The sequence below is a fragment of the Eimeria tenella genome, genomic scaffold (assembly GCF_000499545.2).
Source record: "Eimeria tenella Houghton genomic scaffold, Eth_scaff10, whole genome shotgun sequence".
NCBI classification, from domain to species: Eukaryota; Apicomplexa; class Conoidasida; order Eucoccidiorida; family Eimeriidae; genus Eimeria; species Eimeria tenella.
This window is the reverse complement of record NW_013541458.1, coordinates 186557-205350: the sequence shown is the minus strand read 5'-3', so window position 1 is coordinate 205350 and position 18794 is coordinate 186557. Positions and strand designations below refer to the sequence as shown.

The 18794-nt window shown below is 49.9% G+C and overlaps 3 protein-coding genes across 3 annotated transcripts; 1 reads left to right on the top strand and 2 right to left on the bottom strand.

Annotated features, from left to right (window-relative positions):
- Window positions 1-2950: 2950 nt before the first annotated feature.
- On the bottom strand, window positions 2951-5177 carry ETH_00013045 (asparaginyl-tRNA synthetase, putative; the record flags this gene model as incomplete). The annotated part of the gene is made up of 3 exons (XM_013372535.1): window positions 2951-3513; window positions 3812-4390; window positions 4769-5177. 3 exons carry the CDS (start codon window positions 5175-5177, stop codon window positions 2951-2953), a joined length of 1551 nt encoding a protein of 516 aa, XP_013227989.1.
- A 488-nt stretch (window positions 5178-5665) lies between these two features.
- Window positions 5666-8304, top strand: ETH_00013040 (uncharacterized protein; the record flags this gene model as incomplete). The annotated part of the gene is made up of 4 exons (XM_013372534.1): window positions 5666-5697; window positions 5943-6041; window positions 6468-6592; window positions 8276-8304. 4 exons carry the CDS (start codon window positions 5666-5668, stop codon window positions 8302-8304), a joined length of 285 nt encoding a protein of 94 aa, XP_013227988.1.
- A 3272-nt stretch (window positions 8305-11576) lies between these two features.
- Window positions 11577-13262, bottom strand: ETH_00013035 (uncharacterized protein; the record flags this gene model as incomplete). Its single annotated transcript, XM_013372533.1, has 1 exon — window positions 11577-13262. The coding sequence occupies one exon, from the start codon at window positions 13260-13262 to the stop codon at window positions 11577-11579; it is 1686 nt and encodes a 561-aa protein (XP_013227987.1).
- Window positions 13263-18794: the final 5532 nt, after the last annotated feature.

Sequence of the window (18794 nt, the reverse complement as noted above, 5' to 3'; positions counted from 1 at the left end):
GGCTCCATGCTGTTGCAGAACTGGGCCCCTAAGCATTTTCTTATGGTGAAAGATGGCTGCCTGCGGCGCCGCAAAGTCATGTCAATCAGACGTCTGCTCTGACTCCCAGAAGCCCAGCCCAACACTTTAGAGACTTATGCAGAATTTCTAGTTTTGACTTGCCACTCGCTTAGGCGGTTTGGTAGAGCAGAGCCACCACCACTCTTGCGTCGCGTCACCCGTAGAACACACCTACAAAAAAAATAACACCTTCACCAAGGCACTCAACGTGCCAGAACCATTTCATCGTGTACTTTCGGCAAAAGTGCTAACAAAGGCATTGTAGATCTCACATACAACATTAGACCCAAGAGGCCAGAACATGTGGCATGCGGCTGCAGAGCCTGGAGAATTTACACCATCTGTTTGCAGGAAAAGGACTCGAACCTGCTGCATGATCCCTTGGTGACGTTCCAAAAATGTGATACCATGTTTCTACATGCCTTAGAATGGCTATATTTGCTCCAGCTGGCTCGATGATGATTGCGAACCGCAAGGAGATTCGCGCATGAGCTCATGGGCCCCTTGCGGTGTGTAGATGACGATCAGACAAATTTTGCGCCTACAGCTTTTAAGCAAACTATGTGGAGATCTACTCCTGGATGGTGGACAGTCTGGGGCAACTTTGGGATTTGTGTACGAAGCTCGATTGTGCAATCGCCAAATATCTTGGGGGTTCTGGTCTCCTAGTGCCAAAGCTACTGAGCTCGGAGAAACTCCCACACAGCCAAACGGATTACCTGAAGGCTGTTTAACGCCGGACGTGCACCGAGGCAAACAGATGTTTAGCTCAAAATATTTTCCAAACGATTTATTACACTCAGTTGCTCAAAACGGTACGCGACGAGAGCCGCTCAATGGCACATGAAAAGTTTAAAATGAGAATTTCAGCATGAAACCACACGCGCTTACTCAAGGGCTTTTCCTAAGCTTTTGTCGAACGATTTCAAGCACATATCTTAAGGAACTAGAGAGATGAATGGCCACTACACATGCACACTGGCGGCGGGGTGCGCCTGTTCTTGGGCGCTAATGCTTGATTTTTACGATGCTATGATTGTGGCTGTAAGAAATTTGCTAGTGATAGCAGCATAATTGATTTACTCATAGCAGGAATAACTGGAGCCATATGGTGTGCAGCAACAGTTTCACGGGCCACACTAATCAGTTGTGTACGGCGTGTAGGATAACCAGGCCTAAAGACCCTAAGAGTTTGGGAAACGACAAAGAACCCCCATTCTATGTTTGACAACGAGCACGTGATTGCCCATTGCCACTAGTGCTCTGGTGCGCGGTGAAGCCCTGCGTTTCCTTGTATTGCATCCTGCATACTGTTTCTTCAGTCCTGCTTCCCCTAAAGCAGACGAGGAAAGGCGACTTTGTATCTGGTGGAAGCGTGTCCTCCATTTGTCGAGTGTTTAGTTTCTGCCCCTGTTTCTTCTTCCAATGGTGCGCTGCCCCATGCCGCAATGAAAACCAGTTCAAGAGTAACACCACTCACTTACCACTTTACACTAAGAGGCTACGCTGCTTCCTAAGAACAGCAAGCTTAGCGGAGCTTCCCTAGCTACGCGGGGCATCGATGCTCACAATCTGGATACGCTGTTGCCGTAGTTACCGCCCCTATGCTTAGGCCACTTACCCAGTTTTGCGGTTGGCATGGGCAGCGCCTATCTATAAATTGCAGATCCCTGCGGTGCCTACCTAGAGAACAACAGCACTGCAGGCTTGAGCAGAAAAACAAAAACCTGAGATGAACAGGAGGCTGAGGCTACAGGCTAATAGGTGACCAAAGAAACGTAAGACAATGCGAGACTGATACGGTGAACCAGCCAAAACTACAAAATTACATCTTGTGTTTTGGTTTCCTGGTATTCAGCACGCGCGGTTGTCTTCAGCACGTGCGGCAAGCCGCAGCTCGATTGGCTGCAGGGGTAGGCTGACGCATGTATGCACACACGAGTGTGCATAGATGCAAGCGCATGCAAACTTGTTTATTGATTGAAAGCCTGTTTTCATATGTCTAGCACATGCACTGCTATGTGCCACTTGAGGCGCGCGTGCACGTGTCCTGAAATTTGAGCACGCCCTACAAATAAACGAACGAACAGCAGTATTTAAAAAGAATTGTGCGCTTTAGTGGATCGACTCCTGCACGTGCCTTTGCTCGTGTCTAAAGAGAATATACATGCTGAACACGAATTTACATGCATTAATACTGACGCCAAAAATTGAGTACTTGGGCACATACGTGCAGCTTTCCATGCATTAGAGTATGCATGCCCCTCTACGGAGATACATTCACATCGCTTACGCGTGCGTACACCCATACGTATGTACTCCTAGATGCAGGCACGTGCATCTTCACAATGATACATATATTTGAATTCGACCACAGAGGCCTCGTGTAGTTCGCGAGCGTTTCCGGGGTCAAAAAAAGTAGCACAGCCACGGCAGCCACATGGGAACTCTGAAAAACGAAGACAGATATGAAACGAACATCACAGATAAGTGCCAACAAGCCTTTCATAAGAACAAGCTGCAATTGCGTGCAACCTCGGACTTAAGCGACTACGAAAAGTAAAGACGCTTTGAAAGCTATATGACACAAGCAAGAACATCCCAATACAAAGCAACTTACATGGTCGCAAAAAAACCCGGCCCCGGGATGAACGGCCAGGTTCGTCAAAAGCATAGACAAAGTTATTTGCCGTGCGACCAAACTCTGGAATGCACAGGCGATAAATGAGGTGTACATCCCAGTACTTTGGTTTCAAGAGATTTACTTGCAATGTATCGGCAAATATGTGGGGAACTTCGGGGCATCTTCGCGGTGCCAATTGCTCGTGAATTCGCACGGAGAGGCCTGAAGCGCCCAACCCTCGTTCCTTTGCGCTTCAATTGCACGCATTTAGAACTCTGCGTGCCCTGGGTATCTTGGGTAGGGGATTGTATCTCTGATGTTTTCGATTCCAGTGACAAGCATGATGAGCCTCTCGAAACCAAGGCCGAAGCCAGCGTGCGGCACCGTGCCGTAGCTCCTCAACTCTCTGTACCACCAGTAGCTGTCGAGGTTAAGCCCCTTTTCCTTTATCATTCTATCGAGTTTCTCCAAATCCTCCTCCCTCTGGCTTCCGCCAATTAGTTCTCCAATCTTCGGCACCAGCACATCCATGGCCCTGACTGTCTTTCCGTCTTCATTCTGCTTCATGTAGAAAGCCTTGATGTCCTTAGGATAGTCATGCACAATGACTGGTTTCTTTGCAAGCTGTTCTGTCAAATATCTCTCGTGCTCACTTCCCAAGTCCATGCCCCACTCCACCTTCTCCTGAAACTTTACCCGTCCCTCAGCCTCCTCACGCTGCAGGCGAATCACCGCATCCGTGTAAGTAAGCCGTTCAAATGGAGCAGCCAGAATGTTCTCCAGGCGGGCTCGCAGTCCTTCCTCCTGGTTCTTCTCAAACCAGTCTATTTCTGAATAAACACAAACCAACAAAGCGCAACTGTAAGTTCCAACTGCACAAAACGATGCGACCCACGGTTGCGCACATTCACAATTCCAATCTGGTAACATCTGTTCCTGCCAGTTTAGCTGACAGTCACGCAGGTGCGCTCGCTCCTGCCTTGGTGCAGCACTATTCGAATAACATTCGTACTCTAATCTTTCCCGGGAGTCTTTACTTGCTCGCCATGATGCGTAGCACCTAGTTCTGTCATTTCTACCTATTCCACTTTGTGCGTCTACTGCGGCTTTGTGTCTGCGCCTGCCTACCTCCGCTGCAGTTGTCGAGGCAGCTCTTCACGCAGAACTTCACGTATTGCTCAGCCAACTGCATATCGTCCTGGAGGTCCGCGAAGGCAATCTCTGGCTCCACCATCCAAAATTCGGCTAAGTGCCGACTGGTGTGGCTGTTCTCTGCCCTGAAAGTGGGGCCGAAAGTGTACACGTCGGCGAGGGCGCAGCAGTAGGGCTCCACCGCAAGCTGTCCAGACACCGTGAGGTAGGCGTGACGGCTGAAGAAGTCCTTGGCGTAGTCGATCTCCCCCTTCGTGTTAACTGGAACTGCTTTCTTGGGATCCTCCGGCAACAAAGTGGAAACGGAAAACATTTCCCCCGCCCCCTCGCAGTCTGACGCCGTTATGATGGGGGTGTGTATGTACTGGAAACCGCGTTCCTGGAAGAAGCGATGGGTAGCCATGGATAGCTGGGATCTAATCCGGGCCACTGCGCCCATCAGCTGCGTGCGGGGCCGCAGATGGGCAATTTCGCGTAGGTATTCGCGGCTGTGTTCCTTCTTGGCCAACGGGTACTTAGCCGCATCTGTAGTCCCCAAAATCGTAATTGAGTCGCCTGAGTCAAGCACAGAAACAGAGAAACGCCAAAATGCTTGAGAAACCTCACATACAACCAACGACTCATCTACAGCTGCCTCCCCGCAGCGAAACGAGAAGGGCATACGAAGTTGAAACCAGGGCAAAGGCAGAGATCAAATGAACTAAACCGCATTCAAAGGCAATCAATATCAGCAGAGCACGCGAAGATAGATGCCCACGACACGAGTTAAACACCCAAGCTTGTTGAAGCGTTAGGAAACGTACTGCATAGCAGAAAAGACCTGCCTCCAATTCAGCCGGTCCACCAAAGGAATAAAGTGACTTGCAAACGCATTGAAGAACAAAGAAACGCAGGGGCTGGCCTAAACCCTAGACCCCAAAACCCCAAACCCACCTCTCTCTGGCTCTGCAACTTGAAGCTCTATGGGCTGCCCCTTGGCCGGGCTCTCGACGACCCGCCCGCAGAACTTGAAGGAGCAGCCGACTCCGCACTTAATCAATTCGTCGAACTTGGGGATGGTCTTGTTGACCACCACCTGCAGGTTGGCGGCGCAGCTGCCGTCAGTCAAGACCACAAAGCACAGGCTGCCCCCCCCCTGCTTTCGGATGCTGCGGCTCCACCCACATACTGTCACCTGCCTGCCGATGAACGTAGCAGCAGCGCAAGACGCCAAAAGAGCAGCAAGGCGCATGCGCCCGCCACCGGGGCCGTAGACAGCTATGGGCTGCACGTAAGAAAGAGCAGCCGTCTCAGAGACGGGCGGCAGCGCAGGGGGACTTGGTGCGGAGCCCGCCATAGTCATTGTGAAAAGATGTGACAGGAAGCAGCAGTAAAGTCTTCAGGGGATACGGGAGCACGGGGTAGGACTTGACCACGAGACCCGAGAGACACCTCACTGCAAGTGATCGGTTGGGGAGGAGAGGCGTAAGATGCACTGGTGTGCAAGTTGACAGTAAGCTTGTAAGAAACCACACAGATTGGATGTTGTTAAAACGCATAAAGAATATCAGCTGGATGCAGACAATACGGAAACGGTAAAAGCAACAACCGCATAAGGAAGACAGCTTTACGGCCCCGCAAGCCCTGTCCTCGCACCGGCTGCTGCGGCAGCAGGAGAAAACACCAAGACCAGCAGCAGCGGCAGGAGCAGCCCCAACGAGGGAACCACTGGTAAAACTTCACGTTTCTTTTTTCAATTTATCACATTTGTGAAGAAAAAGGGAAGGAAGGGATATTTTGCGTTGCGCCATTGCTCTCCGGCTGCGTAAGCCGGCTGTGCAGAGCATCACGATGAGGTTCTCGACTTACAGGATGATGTATAGGTGCGTAATTCTGTCTGTTCATGTTTGTTTTGGCCTTAAATTCGTCAATCAGACTTACCACGAACAAAGTATGAGTATAGAGGTGAAAAGAGCGGAAAGCTGGCCCAATTCGCCGCCAATTGGCTTGCTGGTGTGTATGCAGCTCGGGCTGTGAGTGGAGTTTGCGGTGTACGAATAGATTGGGGTGTATGTGCTGCTCCAGCGTATATATGCGTAGCTGCGCTTTTGTTTGTGCCTCCCCACAGGGTCGCCACCCAGCATTTCGGCCCCACAGCGCAGTATCGCAAGCTCTACCAGGCCCCTGTGCATTTGGCTGCAGTTCTTCCCTACACGCTGACGAGGACGTAAGATACACACCTCCTGCGGGCTCATATTAGATTTGATGAGAAATTGCATTACCCTCTCCGTTTTGCGTTTCGCTGCCGGCGTGTTGTTTGTTCTCACCTCTTCGCGGGTGTGATATCTGTACTGTTGCCTGTTCGTAGCTGTGTTTTCCTTTGTGAAGTTATTTAGCCATGCATAGCTGCGTGTATGACTTGAAATATGCAGTGTAGACACATAGTGGCGCTTCTGGTGCCCCGTTGTGCTGTATCCTTTCCACATTGGGTTTCGTCCTTTGTATAATCCGCATCTTTGATTCCTTTAGTTTCATGTTTCTCCGTTTCTGCCCCTTGGCTCGGGTTGTACGCAGCCGCCTGCACTCGTTTTTTCCGGATTCATTCAATAGTGCCCACATCTGTTGCTATATGTCTGGTTCCCCCTTTTTGCAGCAACCCAGTCACTATGCGCCCCGAGGCCTCGGGCTCGCTGACGTCTCCCCTTATTTCCTCCTTGTTCGCAACTGCAATGAAGAACGCTTCGCTTGTATCTCCGGCGAGCGAGTTATCGGCTGCGGGTATGCGGCGTAACAGGCCGATTGGGTAGTTTAGTGGTGCTCAATTGACTCAATAAATGTACATTAGTAGCCATTTTAGCCTCTCTTTGCCTTTACGGTGAGTTGGTTGCTCTGCTTCACTGGAACAGGAGGAGGGCTGTAAAGCTCAATCAGGGGCGGTTTTCTCTTATCCTCGTCGCTCATTCGTAGATGTCTTTGTTTGGTTTTTAGGTGCCTTTTTGCCTCTGTGACTTGGTTTCTGCCAATGATGCATATCAGTAGCGCATGTATAACTGGACATACACCGCAGGTGTAATGACAGCTCGAATAATCTATCCCTGAGGAAACGGCATTAGATGAGTACTCATGTTTTTTTCCAATAGGCTTTTTGTGTTGCATTAGTGTGGGGCCTGTAGGGCCTGCAGTGGGGTTCATTTGTTTTACAGACTCAAGTACTTCCTGCTCTCGCTTGTTCTTTTGTTTTTCTTTTTGTGTTTGTGCATAACCGTGCTCTTCTTTTTATCGCTGTGCCCTTTTGCAGACACGAGTTGTGTTTCCTGCTGGCTAGTTGGCTGCATAGACGAGTATAGATGCATGATGAAATTATTGCATCAGTACGTCACTGTTCATTCATCCTGGTTCGTTATTTGTGGTTTCGCATGATTTCTGTATTTATTGAGTTCTAAGATTGCCCTTCTAGGTGCCCTTGTATTGGCTCTGCTGCAGTGTTGCTTTCATTTACATTTCTCTCTATTCATCTGAAACCTTTAATTGTTACTTTCTTCTTTGGCTTTTCGCCTGTAGTGTATTCAATTATATGCTAGGGTGAATGGGCAGCTCGGTGCGCAGCCCGTGGGGGATTTGTCTGGCAGCTTGCCACTGTCTGCTGCCCCTGAACAGAAATTCGAAGTGGATGCATACCTTGACATATTTAGACTTACTTGCTTGCATGGACGAGTATTGATGCATGATAAAATTATTGCATTGGGACGCCTTTTGTTCATTCTTGTCTCTCATTGCTATGTCCGTACGGCTTTTTCTGTTTGTTTCGTTTCCGGCTTGCCTGTCTTTCTGCCGTCTGCATTTAGTCTTTTGAGATGTTACTTTCGTTTCCCAGAGGAGCCCCCATTGTTGCCTGTTTTCTTTATCGAAACCATTTAAAGCACAAATTTACATGTGCGATCTGTTAAGTCTGCATAAAGACGCCTTGTGATTGGTTGTGGCTGTGTTGCTGGGGAAGTCCCTTGTTGGTTCTGCGTTTTCGTTTCTTCGCACACTTTTTAATAATTGCGGATAAAGGGGTTGTCATGACTATTGGCATTGTTTTCTTTTGCTGCTCATTTGCAGATGTATCAGCGCAATTGTTTGACTTCATGCATTTTTTGAGTGTACGTGTTTGCGTATGTACGCGTCAGTTTCGGCTGTACATGCACCTCTGGCGACTTTAGGCGACCTTGCATTCGAAATGATTCGTGAGTTAATAAAATTTTTACTCCATTACGTTTGCTAGTTCCAAGTAGCGAAGAGATATGTTCGTTGGTAATCTCAGTTTCTTCACTTTGGAGTTGTTTCTTGTTTGGGAGGTCGCCGTACACCCTGTGCTGCTGTGGTGTATGTGCAGTCCCACAAATGAAATTTCGCGAGCACTATCATCCATATTCTAGAGTTAATTAAATGAGGTCCGTCTTATTGTGTTGTGTTTAGCCAGACAGGACGCTGCGGAGGCTCACTAGGAACCTATTTATTCGTTGTACGTGCTACATGCTTTGCATGCATTACTGTTATATTCATGCGTGAACGGTCCGTGCCTAAGGTGACTTTCTTATCCGTGCACCTTCCGCCACCCAATGATGCGAGCGAGTCGCGCATGTATTACTGGAAATGCACCTGAGGTGCACTGACAGCTCTAATAGTCTATCCCTGAGGCGAATGCAGTGTCTTCTATTCCCAGCGCCATTCTCAACTATGTTCATGCCACTGTGTCCTTTTCTTTTATTTTTTTCCTCTAAATATGGGCTGTAGTGGAAGGGTGGGGGCGCACAAGCAGCCGCATATATTTAGTTCTTGCAATGTGGACCTTTGTCTTCAGCTTTACATATTTTGTTGTCGTGCTAGTGCATGTACGGGCAAGTGCAACCTTATGAAAATGACTGAATAGGATTTTAAATTGGAATTTAAGTTGGACCCTTAGTGGCCATCCATTGGTATTTATGTTTCTTCCCGCTAATGCATTCTTCTAACGCTGTTAAACACTTGGCTTTCCATCTACTGTTGCACGTACATTGCGTATATGTGCACTTTAGCCGCCCAGTGATGGAACCAAGTCGCGCATGTACTACTGGACATACACTCAGGTGTACTGACAGCTCTAATAATCTATCCCTGAGACAATGGCGGTTTTGTCTCGCTTCTGCACCAGATTTTGTAGACTCTCTGCTTTGAGTTTCGTTTTCTTGGGTGCGCCCACTGTGAATAGGTGTGTTTTCTTTAGTACTTTCGTTCGTATATCGTTCCTGCGTAGTGCTGTGGCGGCGCTGCGCATGCGAGTGCTGAGTTAGAGACGCTGACACACGTGCATCATGCATGCATAATTGTATATGCGCAAACTGTCGATAGGTATTAACAGGTGCTCGCGTGTTTGTGCACCCACCCTTGCAAGCTCTATGTCGGGGCTTATCGCTATTCGTACTGCGTTGTGCTGTGTGTACGCATTTTAGTACATATAGTTGTTCTGCCGCTCGATGATGCACACATTTTGCCCATGTATTGCTGGATATACACCTCAGGTGTACTGACAGCTCTAATAATCTATCCCTGAGAAAGCGGCCGTGTTAAGTATTCGCGTTGCTTCGGTTGTTCTGCCGCTCGGTGATGCACACAATTCGCGCATGTATTACTGGACATACACCTCAGGTGTACTGACAGCTCTAATAATCTATCCCTGAGAAAGCGGCCGTGTTGAGTATTCGCGTTACTTTGGTTGTTCTGCCGCTCGGTGATGCACTCAATTCGCGCGTGTATTACTGGACATACACCTCAGGTGTACTGACAGCTCTAATAATCTATCCCTGAGAAAGCGGCCGTGTTAAGTATTCGCGTTGCTTCGGTTGTTCTGCCGCTCGGTGATGCACACAATTCGCGCATGTATTACTGGACATACACCTCAGGTGTACTGACAGCTCTAATAGTCTATCCCTGAGAAAGCGGCCGTGTTAAGTATTCGCGTTACTTTGGTTGTTCTGCCGCTCGGTGATGCACTCAATTCGCGCGTGTATTACTGGACATACACCTCAGGTGTACTGACGGCGCTAATAATCTATCCCTGGGGAAGTGGCCGTGATTTTTATTGGTTTCTCTTCTGTTGTTCTGCCGCTCGGTGATGCACACAATTCGCGCATGTATTACTGGACATACACCTCAGGTGTACTGACAGCTCTAATAATCTAACCCTGAGAAAGCGGCAGATGCAAAGGAAGATACGATTGGTGCCTATTCACTGCATGCCACTGAAGGATGCGTGCGTTTGTCGGGATGGTCGTTGTCTTTGTGCGAGGCAGCAGCGCATGCCGAGGTCTTCTTGTCTAATTTCTTGTCTTTCGGTCTCTGTACATCTGTCTCTCCGTCTTTGCGTGCTTCTTGCGCATTTTGTAATATCCCTTTCTGTTTGCGTGCATGGGGTGAGTTCCGTGCATTCGAATGCTGTACATGCAGTACATGCCTGCTTATGAGTGTCAACGTAGTCGTGCCTTCTGCACAAGCCTGCTAGTTTCGCTGCATGCCTAATGTTGAGATTTTCTGGGTCATGGATGACGAAAAGAAGCAAAATTGACCGCTGTAACGTTTTTTTTGACGTGGCGGCGCTCTTGTATGTACTTCTCCGTGCCTTTGTGCCTTACTTTTCCGTCGTTCTGTGTATTTTGTGTTGCCAGTGGCTTCGACCACGTTTCCTTGTCTTCATGGTTTTTGTGCCCGTTTCACCTGTGTTTGTCACCGCTCGCCTCCATGCACATTTTCTGTAGTCCACCTTTTTTGTCACCTGCGAGCCTGTGCCGTTTGTTTGCCGCCTTCCTTTGCAGCTTCTCTTTTGCATGGTGTTCGCCTGTTTGCCTGAGTGCGTCAGCTAGTCTTAGATGCATCTTCTCTACTTGATCCTGTCTTGCTTTCACGTATACTAGACTAGTGTGTGGCTGGCATAATCTTGCGCTGTGTGTGTTTGTGCCTGCAGATGGTGTAACAACGGTACACGACTTCAGTCCAGTTTTAAATTCAGTAACATGCGGATTTAGTCTAACAGCATCCACCCTAGCCAGCAGCTGGCTAGCAATACAAACTCCACAAGCCACAGACGCCGCCACCTGCTGCTGCTCTGCCTTGCCAGCAGCTGCAGCAGCGGGGCGTGGTGGGAGGCCCCAAAATGCGTTGCAGCAAGCTTGAAGCCCTTGTGGCTAAAGCGCTGCAGCACATAGCGGTGGCCAGCGGTCACCCCTGTTTTTTTACAAGTGAATCGGGAACCACTTTGGCTCTAGGGCCTCAGTACTTGTGAACACAGGCGAACAAAAATACATTGCTAAAAAAAACATTAAAAAGTGTCCTAGTTCAAACCAGCACCATGAGATGCACCATCAGCAGAACGCAGCGCCTGCAGTCATTGCAATGCGCTCAACGCAGCGAAACTGCAGCAGCAGCGGCTGCTGCTGCTGCTCGCTCCTGCCGCAATGGCTCCTGCTGCTGTTCGCTCGGGGCACGGACTGTGCGCTCGGGATGCAGCCCCAGGCACCTGCTGAGCAACCACTGTGACACTCCATACCAGTCCGAGAAGTCCTGTGCACCAGCGTCTGCAGCAACCACTGCGACACTCCATACCAGTCCCGTACTCTTGTGCACCAGCGTGTGCTGCTGCTGCGCGCTGCACCAGTTGCTGCAAGAGTTGCTACAGCAACAAAAAGCAGCAGGTGCAGTCCTCACTGTCTTTGCTACAAGTGGCTGCACGAGGTGACTATTCACCCTACATAACCTGGGCGGCACCGTACGCGAGATCGGTGTGCTGCTGCTGCTGCATTTTCTGCTGCTGCAGCTGGCTGGTCCCCTGCAAGGCCTGCAAATTCGGGCCCTTGAGGCCAAGCTGTTGCTGCTGCTCGTGCTGCTGCGCCAAAGCCACCAGGTGCAGCAGCTGCTGCACTCGCGCAAAGTCGCAGTGGGGAGCCCAGTAACATAAAGCCGATAGCTCAACTGTTTCCGTTGCTCCAGAAAGCAAGTGCAGCAGCTGCCCCTCGGAACCCACGCCGAGCGCCCACTCTGCCAGTTTGCATGTACACCCGAGACACCGCGCCAGCTGAAACGGGGTTTTGCGAGGATCTGCTGCTGCTGCTGCTGCAGCTGCTGCTGCTGGAGACGTGGCAGCAGCGGCCGGCACAGCAGGAGCCGGGGGCAGCGTGCCCGCTTCCTGAAGCGACTCGACAATTCGCTGCACTAGGCAAGCAGCAGCAGCAGCACAGAGGCCTTTGACTGCAGCAGCAAAAGCAGGGGAGTCAAGAACGTCTCGCGCCTCCTGCAGCAGCAGCAACACCTGCCCCGCTGCAGCCGGAGGCAAAGCAGCAAGATCGTTGCTGTCCAAAGACTCCTCCTCCGGCAGCAGCAGTGCTGCATACCCGTACTCATCCCCCACGAAGTCACCTGCACCCAGAGCCGATGCTGCTGCTGCTGCTGCTGCTGCTTCCGCTGCTACTGCTGCGCTGGCACTTGCCGTTGCCGCTGCTGCAGCATTTTTGGAAATGTCAATGTCTTCGAAACCTGGGGGACTACTGTGCATTTGCTGCCGCCTGATTGCTTGCTGCTGCTGCTGCCGCCACTGCTGCTGCGTTGCTTCTCTGCAGAGTCGCGAACACATTCTGCACATGATTTGCTGCAGCTGCTGCTGTAGGAGCTCCGCCGTTATCGCCTTTTGCGGGGGGAAGACGGAGACAAAAGCACAAACCTCGGACAGTGCTGCTGCAGCAATTCGCGATATGACTGCTGCTGAGGCAGCACGGCGAGTTGAGGAAAGAAAGACAAAGTTCTGTTCGTGCTGGCGCTGCTGCTCTTCCTGCTGCTGCTGTTCGTTCTGCTGCTGCTGCTCTTTCTGCAACAACGCCGCAGCGAGGATGTTGACTTGAACGCGGTGCAGCAGCAGCAGCAGCAGCAGCAGCACGGTGCAGCTGACCGTCCGTGCCACCACATTTGCGCACAACTCTCTAAAACATACTTCCTTTTGCTGTGGCGTCATCCTGCTGCACTGCTGCGGCTCTCTAAGAACTCGCGTGTACGCGTCTACGGGGAATGCTGCCTCCAGCTGCTGCTGCTGCTGCCGCTGCACCTCCCTGAGAAGCAGCAGCAGCGAAACATCTGACACGCACTGGTTGCGTACGAAGTGAAATGCAGCAACCCACTCCGCCTCCGTGACCTGCTGCTGCTGTTGCTGCTCCTGCTGCTGCTGCCGCAGTTGAATCAACTCCCCCTCACTCAGTCCCAACTCCTTCAGTAGCAGCTGACTTAGTTCCCCATCGTCAGCATCTAACAAAGCAGCAAGCCTCTTGTGGTGTTTGTAGATCTTTGCTGCTACTGCTCCTGCGGCAGCTACTGCAGCAGCAGCTGCCGCACCCGCCAGCACTTTGTACGGGTGGCGCTTCACAGAGCCCCACAGCCGGGACAGCATCTTTGCTGTTGCTGCTGCTGCGGGGCTTCTATGTGAAGAAACTACCTCCGGCAAGCAAAACAGAGGCTGCTCCAGCAGCCGCAACAAAAGCCTGCACTAGCTGCAGCTTCCACTGCTAATATTGATTACAGCCACACTCAAGGGGCTGGGCGCTGCTTGGAAAAAGAGACTTGGATAATGGCGTTCAGCCGCACTTGCCGCTGCAGTTGCTGCTCTGGTCAACAGTGCTGCTGCTGCTGCTGCCACGCCAACCCCACAGTCTCCTTCCCCACGTGTCGTTGCTTCTGTGGCTGCCATAGGGAGCTAAGGGCAAGTGAAATATTGGGGAGTCCGGCTGCAGCAGCTGCTCCTGCTGCGGCGGTGGCCGCTGCTTTTTCGGCTTGTGCACGTACACCTCAGGGCAGGCACAGACTTGACGAGGAAGAGGCCACAAAGCCGTAACCCCGAACACTTAACCCCAAACAAGAGCCTAAGGCGTGAGCATCAGGGAACAAAGCCCCGAGAAAAATGTAGGGAGGCTGCTTCTGCTGCAATGCTGCCACAGCCTGCTAGGGTCCGTCACGACACAACAGCAGCAGCAGCAGCAGCAGCAGCAGGCCCGCTCACAAGAGGGCCCACTGCCATATGCAGGCTCTTTCTACAAGAGATGAAGACGAAAAATGAAATGCGAAACAGTTCCCAATAATATTTTAACACATCGAAACTTCCTTACGAATAGCTTACAAGTATGGCGCAGCTCTACTGCTGCAGAGGCTGCTGATGAAGGCATCAGCTATGTGGCCGCTTCTACACTTGGCTCCGGTTCTTCCTGCACTTTCTAAAGCTTGCGTCTCTGTTACCAATGTTGAAATAATTACTTCTGGCCGTTGTCTGCGGCTCTTTTCCCCCCTGCAGTGGATCCGGCACCTCGCCCGAGCAGAAGTGGGTGATGAAACTCCTGTTGCGGGAGATAAGAGGGAACGTTACACCCAGGGATGTGAAAGACGAACGACTCCTGAAATATTGTTTGCCGATGTTGGACATGTAAGGGGGAAGCGCCACCGCGTCTCTAAGCCTGCGCTTGCAGGACCAGCAGCAGCAGCAGCAACAGCAGCAGCATGGCTGTGTGCAGGCAGACGGCTAGCTGCAGCGGTCATCTACGCGCTGTAAATGAGTGTGTTTCAGTAGACGTAATTAACAGCCTGCAACGTGGGCTGGCCAATACCCTAATTCTAGCTTGAGAGAGTCTAGGAGCGTGTGCCTGGAGCAGGCCGCGCTGGTCTAGTGGCTTGTGCTCTCGAGGGGCTTAGTCACTTCCACAGAACGGGTTCCGTATGGGGAAAGATTAGACAGTAAGCGCCGGAACTTGGCATGAAAACCTGATATTTATGAAGGAATATCAAGCAGTGAGGCTTTCATTTTGGGAACCCGCACGGGGCTGGACAAACGTGCTTACGAGAATAGAGCCTCTCAAAACAAGGCCATAATCGTAAGCTTCGAGCCCTTCCTCGTTGGCGTCTCTAAATTGTGCTCTGAATATAAATTCAAGAGAACGGGGGAACCAAAATAACTGTAGGGTGCTTCGCCGTCCCATCCTACTGGGGAAGGCACGCTCCTTTGATTGTCACTAGATTACCAAACGCACGGTTACGTATGCAAAACAGCAAACATCTAAGTTAAATTTCCTCGTTCTTCCAAATACTTGAATGAAAACGACACGCAAGTTGCTAGGCTACAGTTTGTGACGCGAGGGCTCAGCACAGCCCTAGGCACCCTTGTAGTTAAGGGCAAGTACGAGCACCTCAATTTGACAGTTCAAAAAATATTTGCCCTTCTATGCTAGTTAGGGAGGAACCTAATGCGTTCTGTATGTGGGAAAGTGAACGAAACAAACCCGGCTTCTAAGGGCGTAAGAGCTGAGGGCAGAAAAAAGAATGTAAAAATAGTTAATCAACATCGCAAACCGAGGCATCCAGATGACTGAGGCGGTTGTAAGAAATTTTTGGATTTTGCTAAAACCTTAAGGCTCTTGAAAAACGGCCACCGATCGTGGCGGTGTGTCCGAGTGGTTAAGGAGGTAGACTAGAAATCTACTGGGCTCTGCCCGCGCAGGTTCGAATCCTGCCGCCGTCGTCTAACCATTGGTCGCACAAAAGGAATGGCCTTCATTAGTTCTTAAGGGATCCGCAACGCCCATTCAGCGAACGTTCATGGTACGCGCGATGCTCTACGTAAGTCATGCCTTTTCAATAATTTACCTTACCTACCTTGTTATTTTTTTTTCGATAAAACAAAGAGTACTTTGTTGCTTTCTTTGGAGTTGCATAACAAAGCCTCCCTAATGGTTCACGCTGAAAATCTGAGCCTTTTACAAAGTCTTGCAATATCATACAGCACAAATACACTAGCTGCCGAGGAACTGTATTGCGGAGTGTACCACTTAAAAAAGCTAATTCGTAGAATCAATGGCTGGAAACTTATAAACTGAATAGTTTTGTCAAACATCAGACCAAGGTGTAGAAAATTCGACAATCAAAAAACGTTCCCACTTCTTTTCCCATTAACAGTTCCGAATCGTTGGTTGACAAGTAAGAGGTATATCAAAGCTAGAAAACACGCTTGCAGGATCAAGCGCAACTGTGGTATCCCTGTTGAATTACTTCGCTACAAACGTAATACTTCTCAGAAGAATGGCTCTCAAGGTTTCGAATGTCACGACATTACTTTCAGGCCGTAGATTCTGGGAGGGTGCTTAAATACGCGCCTGAAAGTGCAGTAATGCATATATAATGTAACATTATTTGAAATGAGGCTGGAAGAAGCATCTACAGAAAATCATAATACAACCTCGCAACTCTTGTTTAATTGCACTCACATTTTAATGTTGAACAATGAGGATATGTCTTGCAATGTTGTATGTGGAAGAACATTCATGTTACGTTCCAGGGAAGTTCAGATTTACGGAAATAGGAAGAAGACGGAAAACAACCAGTAATCTGTAGAGGAGCGATGAACGTTGCTGGGCGTGGGTGACGAGCCAGTGGTCCAATACTTCGAAGCGTTATAGCTAGAAAACATTGTTCTAGAAGACTCAATATCAGAATGTGAATAATGGGAATCTGCCGAGGCCGGGGATCGCCAGGCTCCTGTTGGTGAAGAATGGGTAGACGCTTGGAAGAGTCTCAGTGTTAGAGGAAGCACTTTTCTCAATGCGTTCTCAGCAACATGGGCCTCTTTAAAATTTTTTTCTATGCGGTTCCTACTCAAAAACAATATATGTAGCTGCTCACTGTGAAGGACACAACGTGATAGCGTCCTTGCGTCAGGGCCAAGCGAACGCCTTAGAGCAAGCAAAAGAAGATGGCGTGTACTCCGCTGTTGCCTTTTTTGTATCACTACTCTCAAAGTTTGTCACAGTGAAGAGTCGAGCTGCTGCTGGGATCAGACCCATCCGCGATGCACTGATTTCTTGCCTGCGCCTTGCACGCAGTATCTTATGTGAGGCTCCTAAGGCTCTTGAGTCACTCTTTGTTGCATAAGGCGTAAAGTGAGACATCCACGGAAGTAAACTTCAGAATTATTCATGAAGTCACCAACACCCGCACCGGATGGGTGGTGGATGGTCAGAGACCTGGTGTTATAACCAATGAACGGTATCACGAGGGCAAGGGACAGGAACTCATACCTGCGCAGGCCTTATATGTACGCAAGAAACCGTCGACTTTATTGGCTCGAAATCTGGATCTTCTCCAAGCTACATGAACTTGGATTACTGTCTGCCTCTAGCCGCGACGCGGAGAGGTGACCCTCACGCTCTTCTTTGAAAGTCTGGCAAAGGCGCATAAGCGTCCCCGTCCCCCTTCCTCTCACTAACATGTTCAAATTATTGTGTTTTATTCTTTTTTTTAAAGATAAAGTTAGTGAAATTTGGCTGAGAGGTGGCCCTACAATCGCTTTGTTCAACTTGTAGGTACCTGTGGCCATCTGCGTCTACTCCGCCCTGAGATGCTGGGGATTCGAATGGTCCCTGCACATTATCTTAGAGCCTACACAGTCCTAATCTCGGCTGAAAAGCACAAAAGCATTCAAGAATTACTAAAGCCATTCACAGGGCTCAACAAGAGGGGAACCACATACACAGGTTAGGTGAACTGTAATGGGCGCAGGCGCGCCGTCGTGGGCTTCCTAAAACTGCAGTGAGTCGCAGGCGCCAAAGCAAAAATTTTCGCTGTCTCTTCAACCCTCTGTGATTGCCGCTTTGAAGGGCACAGTTGCCTAACTTTCGCAGGCGCGCAGAAACACAGACTAACCATTGGTCTGCAGTGACGGTCCTGTGACTCCTGTGCCACGTACCTCAAGGGTCTAGCGCGCAACCCCGTCCTGGCTCCATTGTTCAACACACTGAATCAAGATATTTTATCCTCGACCCTTGGTTTCATGGATCTAGACTCCAAAATGGCGTCGGCCGGCCACAGGCATGTTTCGGGAGCGCACTGGCGACGTTTTTGAGACAGTCTGCCCACGTGCAACTGTTTTGAATAGAAATCTAAACGTGATGCCCCTGTGTGGAGGCTGCCGTTCAAGAGTAGTGCCTCTCGGTTGCCAAAGACACGGCATCTACGACCCGCTAGAAATTCTTCCTGCACTTGGCCCCTAGTGAAATCTATTTCTCCCCAACTTCTATTGAAGGAAGCGTCTTGCTGAAAAGTGCCTTTTAGCAACAAGGGCGAAAAACGCGCCAACTTGTGCCTCCTCCTGGGCTGTATGCTTCCACGAGGGTGTGTCCAGCTTGCCCAGCCTCCTACAGGAGGATGGGGAACCCCTCGTGCTTGATATAGTTCCAAAGTAACACAAGGCATCTTCTCTATTTTTCCTGCTTCCTGTTTGAGCTTTAGAAAGATGTTTTTCATCCTCCCTGCCCTACATCCTAGCACGGTGCAGGGCTCCGCCCAGCTTTGCCTTACGGCCATTGTGCACACTCTTCACCTGAGTTATGCCTGGTCGCTTGTGTCTGCCCAAGCGGCTGATTGAGCAAGCATTATTCTCCTTATAACCGCAATTCTTTGTAGCATTTTGAAGCCACAGTTTCAGATCGGTACAACGTTAATGCTTGACTACATAACCAAACGTGTTCAGTGGTACAGGAGCACATAACTCTGATGGGACGGTCACACTACGCATCTGCCTAAACACCATTAGGACAGCAATAGGGCACTGACGGTGGAGCTAGCTACTTTTCCTGCTGGCTTGACGATGTGGTTGCCTTTTTGCATGCAAGAAGCTATTGTACTTCCAAGGGTGGTGCAATTCGAAGGTGAAGAGGCCATGCCTTAACAGAACAAACAACACTGGCAGAGGAAGCAACAACAGGAACAGCAGAAGCAGCAACAGCAGCAACAGCAACTTCAAGAGATACAACATCATTAGTAAAAACAGGTAATAGAAAGTCGGGGGCTTCATGAACCGCTTTGGGTCTAGCAACAGTGCTGATTTTACAGCTCTGCTGCTAAAAAAACGTAGGGGGCATAAAGTTCATGCAGGCAACAGACTTTT